The sequence below is a fragment of the Pseudophryne corroboree genome, chromosome 3 (assembly GCF_028390025.1).
Source record: "Pseudophryne corroboree isolate aPseCor3 chromosome 3, aPseCor3.hap2, whole genome shotgun sequence".
Classification (NCBI taxonomy): domain Eukaryota; kingdom Metazoa; phylum Chordata; class Amphibia; order Anura; family Myobatrachidae; genus Pseudophryne; species Pseudophryne corroboree.
Window position 1 is genome coordinate 708,240,179 of NC_086446.1, and position 26,159 is coordinate 708,266,337.

The window sequence follows — 26,159 nt, forward strand, 5'->3', positions numbered from 1 at the left end:
ACACCACACCATATTGCTATTTATTCACATTACACCACACCATATTGCTCTTTATTCTCATTACACCACACCATATTGCTCCTTATTCACATTACACCACACCATATTGCTCTTTATTCACATTAGGCCACACAGTAGTGCCCTTTCTATACGATACGCCACACAGTAGAGCACCTTATACACATAATGCCACACATTGGTAATGCATTTATACACATAATACCACATAGTAATGCCCCTTACACATATGACACACATTATTAATGTCCTTATAAACATAATGCGCCTTACACATTATGTCAACGCTTATTAATGCCCTTATACACATAATTTCCCTTACACATATGCCGCACATTGTTAATGCCCTTTTACACATAGTGACACACATAATGTCCCTTACACATATGCCGCACATTATTAGTGCCCTTATACACATAATGACACACATAGTGCCCCTTACACATATATGTTACAGATTGGAAGCTTGCGAGCAGGGCCTTCCTACATCTATGACTGTCTGTTTTTACCCAGTTTTGTTCTATTACTGTTGTTCTAATTGTAAAGCGCAACAGAATATGCTGTGCTATATAAGAAACTGTTAATAAATAAAATAAATAAATTTATTAATGCCCTTATACACATAATGACACTTATAATTCCTGGCGTGAGTCAACTGGCAGCTCTGCTAACGTTAGGAGCCTAATTGTTATGAAAATGCATCTTATGTGCATTGCTATGTGGTTAGGATGCACAAGCAGCTTCTGCTGATTAAAATGATATGTGGCATACCTATATACTGTGGCTGTATCTGCATACGAAGTGCTACACACATAATATAGGCATGCCGCATATCATTTTAATCTGCAGAAGCTGCTGATGCCCCTAGGTATACCAGATGCCCTAGGCAATTGCCTAGTTTGCCTATGCCTAGGGCCGGCTCTGGGTACAATGTTAGTTGACAACACACATTTCATCTAGGAATTTATACTCACCTTGAAAGAGAAACATTGGTAATATTCAGGGGTGTCTATTTTATGCTCAGCAACAACCTGGACTTTTTCATCTTTCTGTAGTTCCAGTCTAACGTCAATCACTTCATCCAGATCAAGGAAGGTCACGCAGGCTTTCTGCTGCGATCCCTGCACTAACTGTGCAGGAACTGTGATCACATAGTGCCTACAGTATATAGACATAGCATATAAAAAGAACAAGGACAATTATTAATTGTTGCAACAACATAAAAAAAAACAAGGAAATGCAGCTAAATTCAACAAGAGTTAATTTGTGAGTGTATGTTGTTATTATTATTATTAGTATTATTATTATTATTATTATTTTTATTACTATTTTTGTTGTTATTACGAACTCTCAAGACAGTAGAATTACATAAGATTATTTTTGTTTATTTTTATTATTTTTTGTATTTATGCAATAAACCGTTACAGAAATAAGTAATCAGTTACCAGTAGCGTCTTTCTCATGCATGGAAACTCTTATTTTCCTAGTTTTTGGAAGGGGTATTGGAAAACACTTACACATTTGCATGTAGTTATTATAATGAAAAATGAATAAATAAAAACAAAAGTTTCTTTATAACTTGCTCAGATAGTATAAATGTGTATTTTTACACTTTTTGCTAATGTTCTTTGTTATTAAGGAATACTACTTTTATATTGTAAGATTTTCCTGAACAATATTGTGAATTGATCTTGTGATATTTGTCTGTTTGTCTTGCTGCTTCTTTATTACCAGGATACATTGGCACTGTACTGTTCATTGCAGTTAATTATGGGATGCAAAAAATGAGCCCAGTACAACTTGCTGATGTCAACAGAGGTAGATTCAATGGGGGGTATCCAAGTACCTGCTGTCAATGACAGCTGGTAATTGTATCCCCTGGGGCTATCCAATTGACCCCGATGTGGCACGCCCCTCCCCCTCCCCCTTCCGATGCTGGCACTTGTCGGGGATTATGCACCCGGCGCATAATCTGGTATAAGTGGCCTGCCAGAGCCACGATAACACATGGGATCGGGGACTTTTTGGGTCCAATTTTGCAGGTCCAATTTTGGGCGCTCAAAATGTGGATACAATGATAATGACCATCGGTTATTAATCGCGATATCCAGCCATTTTTATCGGCCAAAACGGCATCGGGGCTAATAGGATACCGCCCATTGAGTCTTTTATTTTTGGCATCAGAAACATATAAACGGGGTCACTAAGAAATTATTTAAAGATACAACACATATGAAACATTTTGCACAGCAGTGGAAGATTGGATGGTTCTTTTAGAAAACAATCTACACTAAGGTACTGTATAATTTGTACTATGTACAAGGATACATATTGACTTTCACAAACCATTTAACTTCTGGCTGTTGCCCACCTTGGTATTTCATCACTATCTCTTTTTTTAAAATTATTTTTTAATTTCTTAAAATGTTGTTTTGCAACAGACATCTTCATTCTACAGTACATGTAACATATTACTGCCATGGAGAAAAAATACAGTTGACGACAATATAGGACAAGTACAGGGTAAATAAACATAGCTACATCAGCAGATGACACTGGAATAAGTATCAGGTGGCAGAAGACTGCTGGATTTGGTGCAGTTGAAGATTATTAAAGTAAGAAAAAGGATAAGCACATGAGGGAAGAGGGCCCTACTCGTGAGAGCTTACATTCTTAAGGGGAGGGGTAGACAGACAGGGGTGACACAAACGGGGTACATAGAGAGCGTGGAACAGAGGGTTAGGATGAGATTTGGCTGGGTTTTGTGAAAAAGTGGGTCTTGAGAGCCCGTTTGAAGTTTTGTAGAGAAGTGGAGAGTCTGAGGGGGAGAGGTAGGGAATTCCAGTGAAATGGAGCAGCACGTGAAAAACCTTGGAGGTAGGAGTGGGAGGAAGTCATCAGTAGGCAGGAGAGTCAGCGTGCATTATCAGAGCGAAGAGGATGGGTCGGAGTGTAAAGGGAGATAAGGTCAGAGATGTAGATGGGAGAGGAGTGGTTGAGGGCTTTGTAAGTGAGTGTGAGAAGCTTTAAATGGATTCTGAAAGGGAAGGGGAGCCAGTGATGGTATTGTAAGAGAGGAGAGGTGGATGTAGTGCATTTGGTGAGGAAAATGAGCTGGGCAGCAGTATTGAGGATAGATTGGAGTGGAGAGAGGTATTTGTCCAGAATGCCAGTCAGGAGGAGATTACAGTAGTCCAGTCTGGAGATGACCAGTGAGTGGATAAGAGTCTTAGTAGCATCCTGGGTCAGGAAGAGTCTGATCCTGAAAATATTTTTTAGATGAAAATGTCAGGTTTGTGAGAGGTGCTGAATGTGTGGTTTGAAGGAGAGGGAGGAGTCAAGGATTACTCCAAGACAGCGCACTTGGGGGCTAGAGGAGATAGAAGTGCTATCAATAGATAATGAGATTGTAGAAGGTGAGGTTATGCGGGAGGGAGGGAAGATGATCAGCTCAGTTTTAGACATATTAAGTTTAAGAAAGCGCTGGGACATCCAAACAGAGATAGCAGAGAGACAGTTTGAGATACGAGTGAAGAGAGCAGGAGAGAGGTCTGGAGAGGAAAGATAGATTTGAGTGTCATGAGCATAGAGATGATATTTGAAATCAAAAGAACTAATGAGCTTACCTAGTGAGGACATATAGAGGAGAAAAGGAGAGGACCAAGGACAGAGCCTTGGGGTACACCTACAGTCAGTGGAAGTGAGGGGGAGGTGGAGTCATGAGAGGAGACAGAGAATGAACGGTCAGAGAGGTAGGAAGAAAGCCGAGAGAGGGCAGTATCATGCAGACCAATGGAGTGAAGGATTTGTAGTAGGAGAGGGTGGTCCACAGTGTCAAAAGCAGCAGAGAGATCAAGAAGAATAAGTAGAGAGTAGTGGCCCTTAGATTTAGCAGCATGGAGGTCATTGCATACTTTTGTAAGGGCAGTTTCAGTGGAGTGGAGAGGATGGAAGCCAGACTGGAATGGGTCAAGCAGTGAGTGTGAGGAAAAAAAGGAAGTAAGGTGGTTGTAGACAATACGCTCAAGGAGTTTGGAGGCAAAAGGGAGGAGAAAGATGGGTCGGTTGTTGGAGAGAGTGTTTGGATCAAGGGTAGGTTTTTTAAGAATAGGAGAGATGAGTGCATGTGTGAAGGCAGAGGGGACAGAGCCTGATGAGAGGGAGAGATTGAGAAGGTGGGAAAGATGGGAACAGGCAGAAGGAGAGAGGTAGCGGAGGAGGCGGGAGGGGGTAGGGTCAAGTGGGGAGGTGGTGAGGGGACAGGAACGAATGAGGGACATGACTTCCTCACCAGATGCATGGGAGAAAGATGTCAGAGTTGGTGAGAGGGATGGGGAGAGGTGGTAAGGGATGGGAGGAGCCTGGTTGCTGATGGTCTGGTGTGATGAGATGTCCTGACGTATGGAGTCAATTTTGAATGTGAAGTAAGTGGCAAAGTCAAGAGCAGAGAGTAGGGAAGGGAGACAAGGTGGAAGTGGGCAGAGGAGTGAGTTGAGAGTGGCAAAGAGATGCCGGGGGTTGGAAGACTGGGAGGAGATGAGGTTCTTGAAGTATGACTGTTTAGCAAGAGAAGGGGCAGCATTGAAGGATGAGAGCATAAGTTTGAAATGGAGGAAGTCTCCCTTAGAGCGTGATTTCCTACAGTGTCACTCAGCAGTACGTGAGCATTTTTGCAGATATCTGGTGCATTTGGTGTGCCAGGGTTGAGGTGTTAATTTGAGAGGGTGAATAGTGGTTGGTGGAGCAACAGAGTCAAGAGCAGAAGTAAGGGATGCATTGTATATGAAAGTGGCTTGTTCAGGGCATGATAGAGAGAGAGAATAGGAGAGAGAAGTGAGTCAAACAGGGAGGAAAGGAATGTGGTGTCAATAGCCTCAATGTTGCATTAGCGGCCAGGTGTCACGAACCGGTCTCTCACCTTTGCGGGTTCTGGGGTTCATCCGTTGCCAGTGCGGTTGCTCGCGGTGCTGTGCGCCCGTGTGGGGACGCGGCGTGATCAGTGGCATAGGTAATGCAGAGTCTGGGAACTGTGAGTGCGGGGACCAAATGGCCTAAGGCACTGCGGTGTGTCTGCTGTATAGGAGGTGGCCATGTTGGAGACCAAATAGCTAATACAGAGCACTTGTGAAAACACCTGTGGGCAGGTGTAAGCCAATCCCGTGCTTGTGCTGCCTTTAAGTAGGCTGGGATTATGTTACTCTGGGCCAGTGCTTTGTTGTATCAACGTTGTGCTCTAGCTCTGAGCTCTCTCCGTGCATTCCTGTGTGATTCCCGTGGTCCAGATATCGCCTCCGTTCCCAGAGGTCCGTCTGCAGCCTTCACTGCTGAAAGATCCACCGGCTCTCCGCTGTGCTGTCAGTTAATTGCACTCCTATTGGAAATAGTTGGATTCCCAGTGTCCTGCATGAGGTTACCTTGTCAGTCTGCCTATCATTCAAAGTCTGGAGGATTCCGTTTCTCTCAGCTGTTCGTTTGTTCAACTCTGCATTTAACCCATTCATCACCTTGTCTTCTACTACAGTTTCACAGTGATCTCCGGAACCCGCAAGTAACCCAATTCAGTACTTTATATTTGCTATGTTGTCATAACAAGGATAATTCTTCACAGTCTCTCAGTTAACTCTCAAAACTCCATTGCAAATCCTTACAGTTATCTCTTCATGTCTGCATTATCCAGTTAATCACATTCTGCAGTTCAGCATCAAAGCTTGTTTATATTTGCTATGTTGTCATAACAAGGATAATTCTTCACAGTCTCTCAGTTAACTCTCAAAACTCCATTGCAAATCCTTACAGTTATCTCTTCATGTCTGCATTATCCAGTTAATCACATTCTGCAGTTCAGCATCAAAGCTTGTTTATATTTGGACAATCCAACATTTATTCATCAGCTTGTTTTGCATGTTTCCATGAACATTTCTTTTATTTATTTTTGAGTTTTCTCTTGCATATTATTCCTGCAATACTTCAGTATAATATGATGATTAACAACTTGTCAGTTAACTCTTTACTGAATTGGTATTTTGAATAAATATATGAATCGGAACTTTCTTCGTCCTCCCTGCTTTCTTCATAGCCCAGCACCTACACCTGTGGTTGGTCCCGGGTTAACGGATTCACAAAAACACCCGGACCTGACAGTAAGCACTGGCCACATGGATCCGTCAAGTGACCAATTCGCAGGAGGCGGTGCTACGTCAGATATCCTTTCCCGTCTGGAAAACCAGGAGTCTATACAGACACAAATAGTGCAGTTTATGCAAACTATGGCATACCGTTTAGAGACTCTCCATACGGCTATTAAAACGTCTCAAGTTCAGATTCCAACCCCGGATGTCCCAGTTACCACTACAGCTTCTCCTGTGACGCTGCCTACGTCCCGCTTGCAGTTACCCTCTCCGAGTAAGTTTGACGGAACTCCAAAACTTTGCAGAGGATTCCTGAATCAATGCGAGATCCAGTTTGAACTGATGTCTGCCAGTTTCCCATCAGCTCGTTCTAAGGTTGCATATATTATTGCCCTCCTCTCCGGTCAGGCTCTGGAGTTGGCATCACCATTATGGGAGAGAGGTGATCCTATCCTCTCTAATTACAAAGAGTTCGTATCTTCCTTCCGGAGAATCTTTGACGAACCAGGCAGGACCACCTCAGCATCCTTGGAGATTCTCCGTCTACGTCAAGGTTTACGTCCTGTCAGTCAATATATTATTCAGTTTCGCACGTTGTCTTCAGAGTTAAACTGGAATGAGGAGGCCCTGATCGCCGCGTTTTGGAATGGACTTTCAGAAAGAATCAAGGATGATTTAACTATCCGGGATGTGCCAACTAAACTAGATGAATTGATTTCTCTCTGTAACAAACTTGACCTACGCTACAGGGAGCGATGTTTAGAGAAATCCAGGGCAGAGCGATCCAGTCCACGTGATCATCCTAGTCCTCGACAAGATTCTTCATCACAGTCTCCGGTAATGACAGAAGAACCTATGCAGATTGGGCGCTCTCGCCTCACAGAGGAGGAACGACTTCGTCGTCGACAGGGTAACCTCTGCATGTACTGTGGGTCCTCCGAACATTTAGTTAAATTCTGCAAACTCCGACCGGGAAACTCTCGCCTCCTAGCTTATTCAAGAGAGGTTAAGCTAGGAGTTACTTTAGAATCACGTTCTGGGAAAGAGCCAACCTTGTCTATTCAATTAGAAGTTCCAAATTCTACAGTGAAAGTTTCAGCCCTCCTAGATTCCGGGGCAGCCAAGAACTTCATCTCCTCAGCCTTTGTCATACGGTCTAAAGTTCAAACCATGCCCCTGGAAGCAGCAGTTGCTGTTACAGCAGTGGATGGAAGTCGAATTCCAGATGGTATAATTACTCATCGAACCATATGTCTCAAGATGAAAGTTGGTGAGCTCCATTCCGAATACCTCTCCTTCTACGTGATTCCCAAAGCCTCTCAAGATGTGATACTTGGTCTACCTTGGCTGCAGAAACATAATCCTCAACTTAATTGGCAAACCATGGAAGTCCTTTCATGGGGTAAATCTTGTACCAAGGACTGTGTAGCTGCAATTGTACCTCTTCGGTCAATTAGCCTTTCCGATCTACCTCCGGTGTATCAATCCCTTGCGGATGTTTCCAGTAAGCAAGCAGCAGACTCTCTACCTCCTCATCGTGAATGGGACTGCCCAGTCGTCCTGGTTCCGGGCAAGACCCCTCCTAGGGGACAAATTCATCCGCTATCCATCCCAGAGACGCGAGCTATCCGGGATTGGTCCACTCCTACAACTCTCAAGGGGATTCAGCGATTTCTTGGCTTTGCTAATTTCTATAGGAGATTCATTAAGAATTATTCTACGTTTGCTGCTCCTATCACAGCCCTAACTCGCAAGGGAGCAAATCCTACGAACTGGTCTTCTGAAGCAATCAAAGCCTTCTCTAATTTAAAGCAAGCCTTTGTGTCAGCCCCCATTCTTCGACAGCCTGATTTGAATCGTCCCTTTCTACTAGAGGTGCATGCATCTACAGAAGCAGTAGGAGCTGTGTTGTCACAAGTCTTTGAAGATAAAAAGGTCCATCCCTGCGGATATTTCTCCCGTAAGTTCCTCCCGGCAGAACGTAATTATGCAATCGGTGAGCAAGAGTTACTTGCCATCAAGTTGGCATTTGAGGAGTGGAGATACCTTCTAGAAGGAGCTCAACATCGCATTACAGTTTATACTGATCATAAGAATCTTCTGTATCTGCAGTCAGCTCAGTGTTTGAATCCACGACAAGCTCGATGGGCGCTTTTCTTCTCACGATTTGATTTCAAACTCACCTATCGTCCAGGGTCTCAGAACAAAAAGGCAGATGCCCTTTCCCGGTCCTTTGCTTCTTCTGAATTAAATGATGCTACCACGAATCAAGCCATTGTGAATCCTACGTCCTTTTTAATGACTCGAACCTCTCCAGTTCCTCCGCCTGGCAAGACCTTTGTCGCCACAAGTCTTCGAAAACGGCTGCTTACCTGGGCTCACTCCTCTTCCTTCATGGGTCATCCTGGGGTTCTAAAGACTTTCAAATTTATTCAACAGTCTTATTGGTGGCCACGTCTCAAAGCCGATGTCCAAGAGTTTATAGCAGCATGTCCTAAATGTGCCCAACATAAGAGTCCAAGAAGTTCTCCACCAGAGTTTCATCCATTGCCAGCCCCAGAGGTTCCAGCAGCAGATCAAGAGCTTCAACGTCTATCTAGCATCTGGAGTTGTGTACGTAAGTCCTTGGTCAAAACTTCCGCTTGTTAGAAATCTTTTGCAGATAGAAAACGTAAAGCTGTACCGAATTACAAAGTGGGAGACCAAGTTTGGATTTCTACGCGCAATCTCAAGTTCAAAGTTCCTTCTAAGAAATTTGCTCCCAAGTTTATTGGTCCATTTCCCATTGTAAAGGTACTCAACCCTGTGTCATACAAAGTCAAGTTGCCACCGTCTTTGAGAATTCCTAACGCCTTTCATACATCTTTACTGAAGCCTTTGATTCTCAATAAGTTCCGTACTACCCAGTCCAAATCTCCTAAAGTTCACTCTTTGCAGAATGAGGAATTTGAAGTTGAAGAGATTGTGGACTCACGTTCCCGATATGGACGTTTACAGTTTCTGGTCGACTGGAAGGGTTACGGTCCGGAGGAGAGATCCTGGGTTTTCTCTGAAGATGTTCATGCTCCAAGACTGGTATAGAAATACTTCTCCAAAAATCCTGACAAGGTTCAAAGGTGTTCGGAGACCACCCGTAGAAGAGGGGGTACTGTCACGAACCGGTCTCTCACCTTTGCGGGTTCTGGGGTTCATCCGTTGCCAGTGCGGTTGCTCGCGGTGCTGTGCGCCCGTGTGGGGACGCGGCGTGATCAGTGGCATAGGTAATGCAGAGTCTGGGAACTGTGAGTGCGGGGACCAAATGGCCTAAGGCACTGCGGTGTGTCTGCTGTATAGGAGGTGGCCATGTTGGAGACCAAATAGCTAATACAGAGCACTTGTGAAAACACCTGTGGGCAGGTGTAAGCCAATCCCGTGCTTGTGCTGCCTTTAAGTAGGCTGGGATTATGTTACTCTGGGCCAGTGCTTTGTTGTATCAACGCTGTGCTCTAGCTCTGAGCTCTCTCCGTGCATTCCTGTGTGATTCCCGTGGTCCAGATATCGCCTCCGTTCCCAGAGGTCCGTCTGCAGCCTTCACTGCTGAAAGATCCACCGGCTCTCCGCTGTGCTGTCAGTTAATTGCACTCCTATTGGAAATAGTTGGATTCCCAGTGTCCTGCATGAGGTTACCTTGTCAGTCTGCCTATCATTCAAAGTCTGGAGGATTCCGTTTCTCTCAGCTGTTCGTTTGTTCAACTCTGCATTTAACCCATTCATCACCTTGTCTTCTACTACAGTTTCACAGTGATCTCCGGAACCCGCAAGTAACCCAATTCAGTACTTTGTTATGATTCCAGTACTTCTGACCCGAGGAGATCTTATGACAAAGGCCAGAGTACTGGAAGGGAATGCTGGTTACGGGAGCAGGAAAGCCTAGTAACCCCTGGCGCCCTAACTCCGTTGTCTCGCCCGTGTTATCAGAAATCCCCTGCGAGACTATGGTTGCTTGAGCCCATGGCAGCCGCGTTTGAAGGGCGGATTATGTCTGCCCAACTCCGATGCCCCCTCAGGTCTTAATGGGAGACAAAGGGAAATCCGAGACAGGGTGATAACAAGGGGCCCTCTGACTAAACAACCAGGCCAGGGGCTACAAGCTAACTAAACTTAAACCAGAAGTATGTGTGGACAAACCGCCAGGGAAAAGGACAACCAAAATCCACTAGTCCGTTACTCCTACCCAGCACCGCTGGACACCAGAGTGGATTTGTGGGAGCGGAATCCTCCGCAAAAGCTCCGAAACACAATATAACAAATAATAAATGGTAAGCGGTCAAGCCGCAACACACGGCTACGCCGCGACTCACGAACACCACAGGATGTTAAAAGGTGCTCGGTCAGGACTCCAGGAACAGATGACAACTTTCCGAGTACTGGACCACTGAGGACAGGAACGACCGGATAGAGCAGGACTGGAATACTCTCTGCAACAGATACAGCAAACAGGAAGCTATTACCGGCGTCTGTGAGAAGCCCAGGAAGTGTTCTTAACAGAGAGTCCTCCAATCAGCTGTTTGGAGGCTGATTGGATTAAATACCATGCAGCTGCCAAGCTGCATGGCCAGGGAAACAGATCAGTGATTAATTACAATAGAACCTGGCAACGGGGAACGCAGTCCACAAGTGGCGTCCCCGTTGCTAAGGTCCGTGCGGCTCCGTGCGCCCGGCGTCTAGCGTTGCCAGGGAGCCGGCGGCTGTCCGCATACGGCGTCCCTGGTTGCTAGGCGCCGGGCCGCACTGATGAGCGGACCCTCAGCGCCTAACAGTACCCCCCCCTTGAGGAGGGGTCAAGGAACCCCTAAAGCCAGGTTTCCGAGGAAATTCTCGAAAAAATGCCCTCTTGAGCCTCGGGGCATGGAGATCCTTATCCAGGACCCAAGACCTTTCTTCTGGACCATAACCTCTCCAGTGTACCAGAAAATAAAGCCGACCCCGGGACAATTTGGAATCGAGAACCTTCTCCACCAAGAACTCCTGATGACCCTGTACATCTACTGGTGATTTCCCCTGAGAGATCTTTCGAGGAAATCTACTGGAAGAAACGTATGGTTTCAACAAGGAGCAATGGAACGTATTTCCGATCCGGAGAGCTCTTGGTAAACGTAACCGGAAAGCAACTGGATTGATTTTTTTTATAATATGAAATGGTCCAATAAATTTGGGGCCCAATCTGGCTGAGGTTTGTCGAAGTTTAATGTTGCGAGTCGACAACCATACCCTATCTCCTACTTTAAAAGTGCAAGGCCGCCGGAGCCTGTCAGAAAATTTTTTCTCCCGAAATGCCGCTTTTCTGAGAGCAAGGTGCACTTTTCTCCAAATGAGTCTGAGATGAGAGGTTAAGGTTAGCGAGGAGACAGAGGAATGTTGAAAAAAGGAATTAGCTCTGGGGTGAAAGCCAAAAACTGTAAAGAATGGAGACACATTGGTGGAGGAATGACAGGAATTGTTGTAAGCAAACTCCGCCAAAGGAAGAAACTCGGACCAATCATTTTGGAGTTTGGCTGAGTACAAACGCAAATACTGTTTTAATGATTGATTAACTCGCTCGGTCTGCCCGTTGGATTGGGGATGGTAGCCAGACGTTAAAGACAATTTCATCTTTAATGAGGCACAAAAAGACTTCCAAAACTGTGCAATGAATTGTGGACCCCGATCAGAAACAATATCAGTGGGTAACCCATGGAGTCTGAAAACATGGCGGAGGAACAAAACTGCCAATCCCTGGGCAGATGGCAGTCGGGGAAGAGCAATGAAATGGGCCATCTTGCTAAAACGGTCCACTACTACCCATATGACTCGGCATCCGGCTGACAGAGGGAGGTCTACCACAAAATCCATGGAAATATGAGACCATGGCCTGAGAGGAACATTTAAGGGCATAAGTTGACCGATAGGCAAGGAACGGGGAACTTTATGCTGTGCACAGACTTGACAAGAAAAAACAAACTCCTTAATGTCTTTAGAAAGACCAGGCCACCATACTGAGCGGGAAACTAATTCCAAAGTCTTAGAGATCCCCGGATGCCCGGCAACTTTGCTATCATGAAACTCCGTCAAAACAGTTGCTCTCAAAAACTCAGGGACATAAAGACGACCAGCAGGAGTATTTCCAGGAGCTTGATGTTGAAGCTGCTTTAACTGGGTAAATAAATCTTGTGTGAGGCCTGCCCGAATGACTGAAGACGGAAGTATGGGAGTAACAGGACTGTTATCATGAACTGGAAGAAAACTGCGTGACAGGGCATCCGCCTTGGTATTCTTGGAACCTGGCCTGAAGGTGATAATAAACTTGAAACGAGTAAAAAATAAAGCCCAACGAGCCTGCCGGGCATTCAGCCGCTTAGCTGATTCGATGTACTGAAGATTTTTGTGATCAGTCAAAACTGAAATGGTATGTGTTGCTCCCTCAAGCCAATGCCTCCACTCCTCGAAAGCCCATTTAATAGCCAGTAATTCCCGATTACCAACATCGTAGTTGGATTCAGCAGATGAGAATTTTCTGGACATAAAGGCACAAGGATGTAATTCTAGAGAGTCCGGATCCTTCTGAGACAGGATAGCCCCTACTCCAACCTCCGAGGCATCAACCTCAACAATGAAAGGCAATTCTGGGTTGGGATGTCTGAGGACTGGGGCTGAGACGAAGGCTTGTTTCAAGGCCTGAAAAGATAACTCAGCTTCACGTGACCAGTTGGTTGGATCCGCTCCCTTCTTAGTCAGTGCCACAATGGGAGCAACCAGGTCGGAAAAAGAATGAATAAATCTTCGATAATAATTCGCAAACCCTAAAAAGCGCTGAATTGCTTTTAAGTTGGTGGGTTGCGCACAACTAAGGATGGCTTGGAGCTTCTTTGGTTCCATACAGAATCCCCGAGGGGAAATAATGTACCCTAAAAAGGATACCTCTGTGACATGAAATTCACACTTCTCCAGCTTGGCATATAGGTGATTTTCACGTAATTTTTGAAGAACCTGACGCACCTGGGTTACATGTTGTTCAAAAGAGTCAGAATAGATCAAGATATCGTCTAAGTAAACGACCACGAATCTTCCAAGAAAATCACGGAGCACATCGTTAATGAGATCCTGGAAAACCGCCGGAGCGTTAGACAGGCCGAATGGCATAACCAGATACTCGTAGTGACCCGACTGAGTACTGAATGCCGTTTTCCACTCATCTCCTGACTTGATTCGGATGAGGTTATACGCTCCTCTCAGGTCAATCTTAGAAAAAATCACAGCCGAACGTAGCTGATCAAAGAGGACAGAAATCAGCGGCAAAGGGTAAGTATTTTTTACTGAGATCTTATTCAAGGCTCTAAAGTCAATGCAAGGTCTGAGTGATCCGTCTTTCTTCTCCACAAAGAAGAAGCCTGCACTTAAAGGGGATTTAGATGGCCTGATAAATCCTTTCCCTAGGCTCTCTTTAACATACTCATTCATAGCCACAGTCTCTGGTCCGGACAATGCATATAACCTTCCCTTTGGCAATGTGGCACCAGGAATTATCTCAATAGCACAATCATAAGGCCGATGGGGAGGCAGAATGTCCGCATTGCCCTTGGAAAATACATCAACAAAATCCTGGTATTCCACGGGAATGGGTTCGGGAATGGCAGCTGCTATTCTGATGGGAAACGTAATACATTCCTTATTACAGATGGTACCCCATTGTGAGATCTCCCCCGACTGCCAATCAATGATGGGATTATGAAAGGCCAGCCAGGGGTGACCCAGAACCACTGGAACTGCTGGGCAATGGGTAAGGAAAAATTCAATCTTTTCGGAATGAAGAGCTCCTACCGAAAGAAGAACAGGGAGTGTACAGAGGGAAATAACCCCATTGGACAAGGGACTCCCATCTAAACCATGCATGGTGATACGCCTACCCAAGGTTAACTGAGGAATACCTAAGGCCTTGGCCCACGTTAAGTCCATAAAGTTCCCTGCAGCTCCACTGTCAACAAAAGCCGACACCGAAGAACAGAGGCTGCCAAAGGAAACTTTAGCTGGGACTAACAGGGAATTATTCGAGGAGATAAGCTGCAGACCAAAGTGAACCCCCTCACAATTCACTTGGTCGAGGCGTTTCCCGACTTGTTCGGACAATTACGGGCAAAATGTCCCTTACCCCCACAGTACAAACAAAGACCAGAATTTTGCCTTCTGGTTCTTTCTTCAGGAGACAGCTTGGAGAGACCCATCTGCATGGGCTCCACTAAGTCCACAGGAATGGAAAAAACACAAGGAGTAGACCCGACCGGTGCTCCTTTTTCAGCCCTCCGCTCTCTGAGACGACGATCAATCTTAATAGAAAGCTCCATGAGTTTATCGAGAGTCTCAGGAGCGGGATACTGAAGGAGACTGTCTTTTATAGACTCAGATAAGCCGAGGCGAAACTGACTGCGCAGGGCAGGGTCATTCCAGCCACAGTCGTTCGACCAACGGCGAAACTCCGTACAATAAATCTCTGCGGGATTCCTACCCTGTCTGAGAGCACGTAACTGACTCTCGGCGGATGCCTCTCTATCAGGGTCATCATACAAAAGCCCTAAAGACCCCAGAAAGGCGTCTACAGACAGTAATGCCGGATCCTCTGTTCTTAAACCAAAAGCCCAGGTCTGGGGATCCCCCTGAAGTAAAGAAACAATAATTCCGACCCGCTGAGATTCAGTACCTGAGGAGATTGGTCTTAAACGAAAATAAAGTTTACAAGACTCTTTAAAATTAAAAAACTGCTTCCTATCACCAGAAAAACGGTCAGGCAAATGCATTTTCGGTTCAGGGACGACCCTCGGGGAAGTCCGTAAAAGATCTTCCTGCGACTTCACCCGAAGAGAGAGATCCTGAACCATCTGAGTAAGTTCTTGAATCTGGCTAACTAGAAGCTGGCCAGGATTTGGCCCTAAACCAGTGGGATTCATGAGGCCGACAAATGTTCCAAACTAAATAAGGGAAAAAATCAAACCCTGTTTAATTTTAAGTTTTGGTCTGGCCGGTAATAATGTTATGATTCCAGTACTTCTGACCCGAGGAGATCTTATGACAAAGGCCAGAGTACTGGAAGGGAATGCTGGTTACGGGAGCAGGAAAGCCTAGTAACCCCTGGCGCCCTAACTCCGTTGTCTTGCCCGTGTTATCAGAAATCCCCTGCGAGACTATGGTTGCTTGAGCCCATGGCAGCCGCGTTTGAAGGGCGGATTATGTCTGCCCAACTCCGATGCCCCCTCAGGTCTTAATGGGAGACAAAGGGAAATCCGAGACAGGGTGATAACAAGGGGCCCTCTGACTAAACAACCAGGCCAGGGGCTACAAGCTAACTAAACTTAAACCAGAAGTATGTGCGGACAAACCGCCAGGGAAAAGGACAACCAAAATCCACTAGTCCGTTACTCCTACCCAGCACCGCTGGATACCAGAGTGGATTTGTGGGAGCGGAATCCTCCGCAAAAGCTCCGAAACACAATATAACAAATAATAAATGGTAAGCGGTCAAGCCGCAACACACGGCTACGCCGCGACTCACGAACACCACAGGATGTTAAAAGGTGCTCGGTCAGGACTCCAGGAACAGATGACAACTTTCCGAGTACTGGACCACTGAGGACAGGAACGACCGGATAGAGCAGGACTGGAATACTCTCTGCAACAGATACAGCAAACAGGAAGCTATTACCGGCGTCTGTGAGAAGCCCAGGAAGTGTTCTTAACAGAGAGTCCTCCAATCAGCTGTTTGGAGGCTGATTGGATTAAATACCATGCAGCTGCCAAGCTGCATGGCCAGGGAAACAGATCAGTGATTAATTACAATAGAACCTGGCAACGGGGAACGCAGTCCACAAGTGGCGTCCCCGTTGCTAAGGTCCGTGCGGCTCCGTGCGCCCGGCGTCTAGCGTTGCCAGGGAGCCGGCGGCTGTCCGCATACGGCGTCCCTGGTTGCTAGGCGCCGGGCCGCACTGACGAGCGGACCCTCGGCGCCTAACATACTTTATATTTGCTTTGTTGTCATAACAAGGATAATTCTTCACAGTCTCTCAGTTAACTCTCAAAACTCCATTGCAAATCCTTACAGTTATCTCTTCATGTCTGCATTATCCAGTTAATCACATTCTGCAGTTCAGCATCAAAGCTTGTTTATATTTGCTATGTTGTCATAACAAGGATAATTCTTCACAGTCTCTCAGTTAACTCTCAAAACTCCATTGCAAATCCTTACAGTTATCTCTTCATGTCTGCATTATCCAGTTAATCACATTCTGCAGTTCAGCATCAAAGCTTGTTTATATTTGGACAATCCAACATTTATTCATCAGCTTGTTTTGCATATGTTTCCATGAACATTTCTTTTATTTATTTTTGAGTTTTCTCTTGCATATTATTCCTGCAATACTTCAGTATAATATGATGATTAACAACTTGTCAGTTAACTCTTTACTGAATTGTTATTTTGAATAAATATATGAATCGGAACTTTCTTCGTCCTCCCTGCTTTCTTCATAGCACAACACCTACACCTGTGGTTGGTCCCGGGTTAACGGATTCACAAAAACACCCGGACCTGACACCAGGTCTGAATTAGGTCCTATGTGCTTTTGCCTAATTTAGGGATGCTGAATTCAGAGGAAAAATCAGATTTTCTCTTATCACGTCACATTTATTAGATACACACAAATAACAAAAGCGGTAATAGCTATAACAGAAAAAATGTAAGAAAAGTGAACATTTGAATTAATCTTTATAGAGTTTAAATATTCTCATCATATTAATTTATAAAATACTAATAAAATTATAGAAACGCTTAAAAACTGCAGAAACTAAAGTTCAGATACTCTTTACAATCCAAATTAGCCATAATGTAATTGTTAATAAAACAAAGATAGTAAAGGACCAGCTACACCCCGGCCACAACATGTTTAACTTTAGCTTCCTTCAGGCAGACATTACAGGGCCATCCCCACCGGGTCCACCAGAAGCCTCAAAAGATTCTTTCCCCAAGCGGTCTGCCTGCTGAACTCCTGAACATTGACTGACTAGACGTACATGTAACTCACTTGTGTCCCTACGGTATACCTATCTGTATGACTTTACTTGCCCTCCCCACTCCCCACCCCCACCTGCTTATCTGTTACCTACTTGGCTGTTGTATAGCAAACCGAAGACAAATTCCTAGTATACGCAAGTATATCTGACCAATAAAGCTGATTCTGATTCTGATAAAATGTAAAGTCACGTTGCTTTAAGGAAATAGGATGTTGATGCTTTCCGTTGTACAGTGTCTCACTGGTCAGTAGCTGAGTCTGGTTCAATGGAACTACAGTAAATAGTCAATAGGTTGATCACATATGGGCAACATGCAAAAGGCTGACAGAGTCAAAAGTTGAATAGGGTCAAAAGGTCAACAGGGTAAAAAGGTCAACAGAAAAACGTCAACTGTGTTTAAGGTCAACAGGTGCAAAAGGTCGACAGGGTCAAAAGGTTGACATGCAAATGGTTGATACAGAAAAGGTCGACATACATTTTTGTTTTTTGGAGGGTGTAATTTTGTATGTTTCATTTTACTGTATGTGACCCCAATTAGTGTACTGTGTACCCTTGCAAGGCTCACGCCATGCTTCGGACAAGGTGCTCTGTACCACTGCACTTGCCACAGGTTACTATTCCCAATTATAGTCCACATGGATGGTAAATGTAGCAAAAGTTGAAAAAAAAAATGAATCAAATAAAAAAGTGTGTAGAACATTTGTGTATCGTCAATTATCATGACAACCTTTTGAACATGTCAACCCTAGACACAGATGATCTCTTACCTGTCAACCTTTTGACTATGTCGACCACATGGGACCGACCTACTGACTGTCTAACTAGACACTGTCTATTCAGTGTCTGGAACCCACAGTAGTTGGCCTCTTTTCTGTTCCCTGAGAATCCACGCACAGCAGCCTTGAAGGAGGACCAAACAGCAGACTCAATTTCTGTCAATTTAGAGTTAAATATTTCATCAGAAGCAGTTTCCTTATTTGGGGGCCAACAAAGATGCCTTTTTTTAGATTTGCTTTTCTATCAGAAAACTGAAAGTCTGGCCTTTTTTATTCAGAGCTTTCATGAAATTCATTATTAGGCCAAACCTAGGGGGTAATTCTGAGTTGATCGCAGCAACAAGTTTGTTAGCAATTGGGCAAAACCAGGTGCACTGCAGGGGGGGGCAGATGTAACATTTGCAGAGAGAGTTAGATTTGGGTGGGTTATTTTGTTTCTGTGCAGGGCAAATATCATACTTGCCTACTTTTGAAAAAGCATTTCAGGGAGATTGTGAAAGTAATACCTATCAGCGCGGGCGCGTACTACTACATCGGGGAGGCGTGTCATGAAAATGACTTACATCCACATGTAAATGAGCCCCAAAGTTAGTAAGATCTATTTGTTAAAGAAAAGACACTGATATTTTGCAGGATTTGTTTGTGTATTGTGTCTTACAAGAGGTTCCATATATTGTAAGTGGCCATAGGGATCATTGTGCCTTATAACCAATGCAGGGAAATGGCACTAAGGATCCCATTTGAATATATGTATCTCTGATTTATTTTTCCCCCAAGAATGAGGGAGATTGATGGACTTTTCAGGGAGTGAGGGAGATTGCTGCTATTTCAGGGAGTCTCCTGCAGAATGAGGGAGGGTAGGCAACAATGGCAAATATTGGCTGCTTTATTTTTACACTGCAATTTAGATTTCAGTTTGAACACACCACACCCAAATCTAACTCTCTCTGCACATGTAATATCTGTCCCCCCTGCAGTGCACATGGTTTTGCCCAACTGCTAACAAAATTGCTGCTGCGATCAACTCAGAATTAGGCCCCTAATGTGAAGGGGAGGTAAGATTATTTTATAGCTCAACCAATGGGGGGGGGGGGGGGGGGAGAATCCAATTAGCCGCATGGTTTTCCCCATTTTTTTTTTCAGTAAAAAACCCTGCGGCACGGGAATAGGTTATTCAATAAAATAGCGTGAATTGGTATTCAAGCGCGGAAACGCAGTATTCATGTGCGGAAATGCAGTATTCCGCGTAAACTGCAGAATCAGTGTGGGTTTTTCCCCCATGCGTGACCAATTCTGGGGCTCTTTTGTGCTGACTTTATGGAGCTGCGAGGTTTGGTCTGACGCTAGGGTGTAAACCCTGCTAATTTAATAGCTCCAGTGTGCAAATTAGGCTAATTAGATTCCCTCATGGAGTGTAATTTATATTTTCTCACCAGCAACATAGATTTCTCTCTCTGGCCACTTTTATGTCATATAGGGATTTTTAGTGTCTCTGCTTTCCCATAAACACAGAAATTAAATTTTTCTAAATAGCTCAAAAACCTTACATGGGATGGATGGATGGATGAATGGATGGATAAATAAATAGATGGTATCCAGACTCTAGGTCGACACCAATAAGGTCGACAACACTTAGGTTGACAACAATTGGTCGACACGCCTTAGGTCGACACCTAAAATAGGTCGGTGTGGACAAAAGGTTGACATGGAAAAGGTTGACATGTAAATAGGTCGACATGCGTTTTTCACACCTTTTTCCTTTTTTTAACTTTTTCATACTTTACGATCCACATGGACTACAATTGGGAACGGTAACCTTTGCCGAGCGCATCGGTAGCGGAGAAGTAGCTACGCACAGACTGAAAAACATCCGATGGTGAGTGAGTTGCGAACGGATTTGCAGCTGACCGGCGTTTGCAAAGATTTTCACAAGGCATAAGCAGACTTGCACGGGGCAGGTATTCACTCTGTCAGGGCGGCGACTATCTGATCTCAAACCTCTGCAAATTCGTAGTGGAGCGATCAGGTCTGAATTAAGCCCCTACTCCTACAGTGCAATAGAAACAGGCTGATCAGGGCCGGGCATTGGGGACGCGTGACCGGCGGGCGGGATCCCAGCATCCCCTGTACCCTCAATAGTTATGACACTGGGGTAAGAGAAGGAGGGGGTTGGTCATGCAAGGTTTTATTTTAATTTTATATATATCATTTTTTCAAATAAAAACCAAAACACAAATTCATTATCACCAAATTGTCTTGCAACTATTAACTTGCTCATTCAGGAAGAGTCCAGGAGGGACACGGGCATCCATGTCCAGTGTGCAGAGGACGCAATCACATCATTATTGCTCCAACCTCTGCTGTTCAAAGCTGCAATTTGTGGCATCGCACATAGAGGGGGGGAGGGGCGCATTGCTGCAATTGTATATGAATCATGTAACCCTCCCTCCCGCCCGCTCCTCCCAGCTTGCCCAATTCACTTAAAATGTACAATGAACAATGGGGGTCATTCTGACCTGATCGCACGCCAGGTTTTTTTTGCTGCGGTGCGATCAGGTCAGAACTGCGCATGCGCGTCATATGGGTACAAAACGGATCATTGCTGAGCGATGAATTTAACGAAGAATCCATTCATACAGGGGTTCGCAAGGAGATTGACAGAAAGAAGGCATTTGTGGGTGTCAACTGACCGTTTTCTGGGAGTGTTTGGAAAAACGCAGGCATGTCCAAGCGTTTGCAGGGCGGGTGTCTGACGTCAATTCCGGACACGAACTGGCTGAAGTGATCGCAGCGGCTGAATAAGTTCTGCGCAACTCAGAAACTGCACAAAACTTTTTTGTAGCGCTCGGCTGCACAAGTGTTCGCAAAGCGAAAATACACTCCCCTATAGGCGGCGACTAGCTGCAAAAATTAGCTAGCGAGTGATCAAGTCTGAATGAGGCCCAATGTGCAGTTCTTCACTTTCACTAATTCTTTTGCAGCTCAACCAAGATCTGTTGCTGTAAACAGTAACTGTTGTTTTTCTATTGATGTCCAGCAAATAATTTACTGTAAAAGGAACTGATCATAAAAAGTGTAGTGAAAATATTTAAAATTATACACTTTTAGCCGTGCTTTAAATTTAGGAATAAAGGTTATGCTTTTATACAGTGTTGATTTATTTTGTAATTCTGTAATTGGATCCTTTATTTCCTAATAAAAATGCTATTTTTTTCTTTGCTGTGCTTTACAGTGTTGTATTTTGAATATCCGATTTTTCCGTATTTTGGAATATTGAAATGTCCATATCACATTGAGATATTTTGGGGATGAGACCCGATTTAAATACAGAATGCACTTAAGTTTCCTATACACCCTATACACACAGCCTGGAGGTATTTTTATACAATATGTTTATTAATTAAGTCATTTAACAAAGTTTGTGTACATTAAACCATCAGAATGCAAAGGTGTCACTATCTCAGTTGCACTCAAAAAATTCCATATTAATATTCCGTATTTCTGAATTTTGGATATGGGAGAAGCAATCTTTACTAACAGCTCTTAAAATCCCAAGGTTATTATTTGTTAATTTACTTAGTTATTTAATTGTAAGTCAAAAAAGATGTTGAAGAGTTATACATGGCTATAATGTTGTTAAAGAACTATAGATAATTTTACAGTATGCAATTATATACATCAAGAACATACAGTATATAGAATACAATATATCCAATAGAGACATGTGTGCAGAAAACAAGTAAAATGACTCACGGTTTTGCATCCACAGTCCCAGAGATGTGCAGGAGGATCAGCCCCAGACACAAGACGCAGGACACCATTGTGAAGGATGAGAGACAAGCTAGTGATGTGTCCCCTGTATGTGACTGCCTTATGTTGTATTTTGGTCACACATCCAATCCATGTCAATAGTACACTTCAGCAAAGTAATCACCATAAAAAGAATATTTGTTAATCAATGACTGTTCATCAGCTCAAGGCTGTTGGAAGTGCAGAGGTTTGCTGATTGATAAGTAATCCATTTTGTTGCAAATTCACAAAAATGTAAAGTTGAACGTATGTCCGTGGGCAGATTATGGGAGGAATTCAATTTGCTGCGGTAGTTTACCATGCGGCTAAATGATCCCCAGGGAAAACACATACTGTAGGTCTGTGAACGTATCATGGATTCATGTGCTTTTGCCCAAAAATTTATATTTTGGGGGGCAAATCAGGGCGAGGGAGACTTGTACAGTATGCATTGGTCACACCTATGGGGGTCATTCCGAGTTGTTCGCTCGCAAGCTGCTTTTAGCAGCTTTGCACACGCTAAGCCGCCGTCTACTGGGAGTGAATCTTAGCATAGTAAAATTGGGAACGAAAGATTCTCAAAATTGCGATTACACACCTCTTAGCAGTTTCTGAGTAGCTTCAAACTTACTCTGCATCTGCGATCAGTTCAGTGCTTGTCGTTCCTGGTTTGACGTCACAAACACACCCAGCGTTCGCCCAGACACTCCTCCGTTTCTCCAGCCACTCCCGCGTTTTTCCCAGAAACGGTAGCGTTTTTTCGCACACACCCATAAAACGGCCAGTTTCCGCCCAGAAACACCCACTTCCTGTCAATCACACTCCGATCACCAGAACGAAGAAAAAACCGTGAGTAAAATTCCTAACTGCATAGCAAATTTACTTGGCGCAGTCGCACTGCGGACATTGCGCATTCGCGACTAATCGCAAGAAAAAAATAACGAGCGAACAACTCGGAATGACCCCCTAAGTGAAACAAATGGAATGACTGACAGAGCAAATGTGGGTGCATATATATCTTTTGGAGGAAAATAGTATATTCAAATTAATACATATAAAACAAACAAAAATGAACTGCAATAAACTATTAATATACAGTATCAATAAAGGTGGAGCAATGAAAGATGCAGAAAAGCAGTATTAGTCTAATAAATATAACTGGTTGATATTTTGGGTGTAATATGGCTGACCGGCGGTCAGGAGACTGCCGGTCAGCATAACGACGCCGGGATCTCCACGCTTCTATTCCCACTCTATGGGTGTTGTGGAAACCCACAAGTGGAAATAGTCCCTGTTGGTCGGCATGCCCACCATCGGGATAGTGAGGGGGCGGGATGCTGGTGTAGGTCATGTGACCACCCTATATTTTAATGACAGCACAATGCAGTAACTAATCTGCTAAAACAAAATCAAAGTAATGATAACATATTTCCTGACATACTGTACAGTAAATGCACATATTAGCAGAGGATGTAATCCTAGCTTAACTTTAATGCCCAGTAGTGCAGCGCTTTCCAAAAGAGGTAGAGATTTTAAATATAAATACTGTAGATAAAAAAGCTGCAATGTTAGTGAGACTGGGTTATCAGGTCCTAAGAAAACTGAGTGTCCCAATAAGTAAGGCGCAGACAGTCACAGGGCCTGATTTAGAAGTCACGTCTCCTGCGTCACGCCCTCATCTGGTTAGCAAACCCCCCCTTTCCGCCTTTACCTCCCAAGAACAGCCACTTAAAATCATCCATATTCGATCTGCGTCTCGGAGAGGTAACCTGCCGTGACACAAGGCAAGTGCTACTTGGACATATGCACAGACTGAAAACATTGGCTGCTTGCATCTGACATCACTACGTGAACCTCTGAATCAGACCCACTGTCTTTTAGGAACAAGTTGTCCCAATTTAAATGCAGCATACAGATGATATACTGTATAGACAAACAAGTGCTTGTCTGCCGTATATAATGGAAGATGGCAATCTCCATGGCAGTAAATGAGCGTGGAGAGTGTGTACAGTTGTTTCTTAAAATTAGTACTCACCAAACATGTTTTGTTTGCTGATGTTTCTCCATTGAGAGGATCAATGATTCTTTCTCTTCTTTGGATTAAGCTAATATAGGTTGAGTCTCCCATATCCAAAATGCTTTGGACAGAAGTATTTTGGACATCAGATTATTCCGTATTTTGGAATATTTTCATACCAAAATGAGATATCTTTTGGATGGGACCCAAGTCTAAACACAGAATCCATTTATGTTTCATATATACCATTTATTCACATACTATATATATGGTGATACATAGCGCTCACAGACAATGTTAAGTGCGGCCTCCAAAGAAAAATAAAGAATATCATCATCCTTTATATCATAAAGTTCCAAAAATATATATTCCTTGGTGATGGCGCATTTTTGTCCTGATGTCCCTTAAAGAAACAAGAAATAATTCATAGTGTAGATTGCTTTGATAATATGAGCGGGTTGATTCTCGGAGAACCAAACCCACCCGAACATTGAGATCCGAGCCGTGATCCAAGACCGGCTTGGGACTTCCCACCTTACTCGGATCTCAAAGCGAGGCTGAACGTCATCTTCCCGCTGTCGGATTCTCGCGGGTTTTGGATTCTATATAAGTCCCCATACATCAGCGCCATCTTCACTCCGGCTGTGGAGAGTGTACTGAATGGACGTGTTGTCTGGCATGAGGTGGGTGCGCTCTCTCTGTCTGCTGCATCTGAAAGGGGTGCTCTCTCTGTCTGCTGTACCTGAAAGGGGTGCTCTGTCTGCTGTATCTGAAAAGGGTGCTCTGTCTGCTGTATCTGAAAAAGGGGTGCTCTGTCTGCTGTATCTGAAAAAGGGGTGCTCTCTCTGTTTGCTGTATCTGAAAAGGGTGCTACTGTATGTCTGCTGTATCTGAAAAATGGGTGCTCTCTCTGTCTGCTGTATCTGAAAAGGGTGCTACTGTATATCTGCTGTATCTGAAAAAGGGGTGCTCTCTCTGCCTGCTGTATCTGAAAAAGGGGTGCTATGTCTGCTGTATCTGAAAGGGGTGATCTGTCCATCCATCCAGAGGCTCCGCCCCAGTGTAAAATTAAAATAATAAATGCTAAAAACAAAAAAACTAAAATTATAATTATAATATATATTTTTTTTTGTTTGTGCTGTACCCCAGTGTACTATACAATTTTTATTTTATTTTCATAAGTACTGTGACACTGCTGGTCAGTCCGCAGTATATTATTTCCTACTCATATACGTACAGTACAGTATTGCATGACGCTGTTGGTGAAGCTAAACCACAGTGTGTACTAATATATATTTCTGACTCATTTGTGCGACACTGTAACCGCCGGTGTGTGGTATAAAAAATAATACATATTTTTTACTCCTTTGTGCGTCACTGTAACCGCAGTGTGTGATATAAAAAATAATATGTTTGTTTTGATTTAAATTAATCTTTTGTGCTATGTCATCCCAGTATATATCCAGGGACTGCAGCTGCTCCGTCCATCTAGGGAAGTTCTGTCAGCCCATCCAAAAGAAAAGACATCTTTTTTTTTTTATATTTTGTGCTGTATCCTCCCAGTATACATCCAGGCGTGCTCCGTCCATTTCAGGGGGCTGTGTCCGTAGCTCATATTCTTATGTTATACTTATTGTCCTATTTTCATAATTATTCTTATCACCACATTGTGATTAATTAAAATGAATATTATTAATAATAATTATAAATGAACTAAATTTAAATTAAATTAATATAACTAACCTTCTGCATGTCAAAGATATCTTTGAGAACCAGAAGAACTTAATCCTAATTTGAAACTAATTTTTAACGGCTGATTAGCGAACCTTCTCCATGTCGATGATATCTTTGAGGAACAGAAGAACTTGATCCTAATTTTAAAATAATTTTAACATGATTACAGCACTTAAAAATATATTGTCAACTGCCACGTGTTTGATGCCCACTGCTAAGCTTAGTCATCCAGCTACCTCGGTGCAACCTTTGGCCTCAACTGGATATAAACAATATTGTGAGGTGTGAGGTGTTCAGAATAGACTGGAAATGAGTGGAAATAAATGTTATTGGGGGTAATAATACCGTAGAAACAAAAACACCCCCAAATTCTGTTATTTTAGCTGTTTTTTTTAATTATTTTTTTTAAATCCAGATCCAAAACCAAAACCCACAAGGGCAATTTTGGCAAAACCAATACAGATCTAAAACACGAGGGAAATCCAGATCAAAAACCAAAACACAAAACCCGAAAAATGGCCCGGTGCACACCCCTATTTGATAATAAGATGAAACTTTCCACTGTCGGAAAAGTGTATGGAGAGAATAGCCAAGTCTAAATGACACTTCAATCACACACCTTGT

The 26,159-nt window shown here is 43.8% G+C and overlaps 1 protein-coding gene across 1 annotated transcript in view; it reads right to left on the reverse strand.

The window, feature by feature from the left end:
* LOC135056663 (alpha-2-macroglobulin-like) overlaps positions 1–21,884 on the reverse strand; it is a 516,386-nt gene extending 494,502 nt beyond the window's left edge. The window contains exons 1-2 of the mRNA XM_063962107.1: positions 21,749–21,884; positions 993–1,176 (exon numbers count right to left, since the gene is read on the reverse strand). Of these exons, the coding sequence (XP_063818177.1) occupies positions 993–1,176; positions 21,749–21,816 (252 nt within the window). The 5' untranslated portion in view covers positions 21,817–21,884. The remainder of the gene's footprint in view (positions 1–992; positions 1,177–21,748) is intronic.
* Between the last annotated feature and the right edge of the window lie 4,275 nt (positions 21,885–26,159).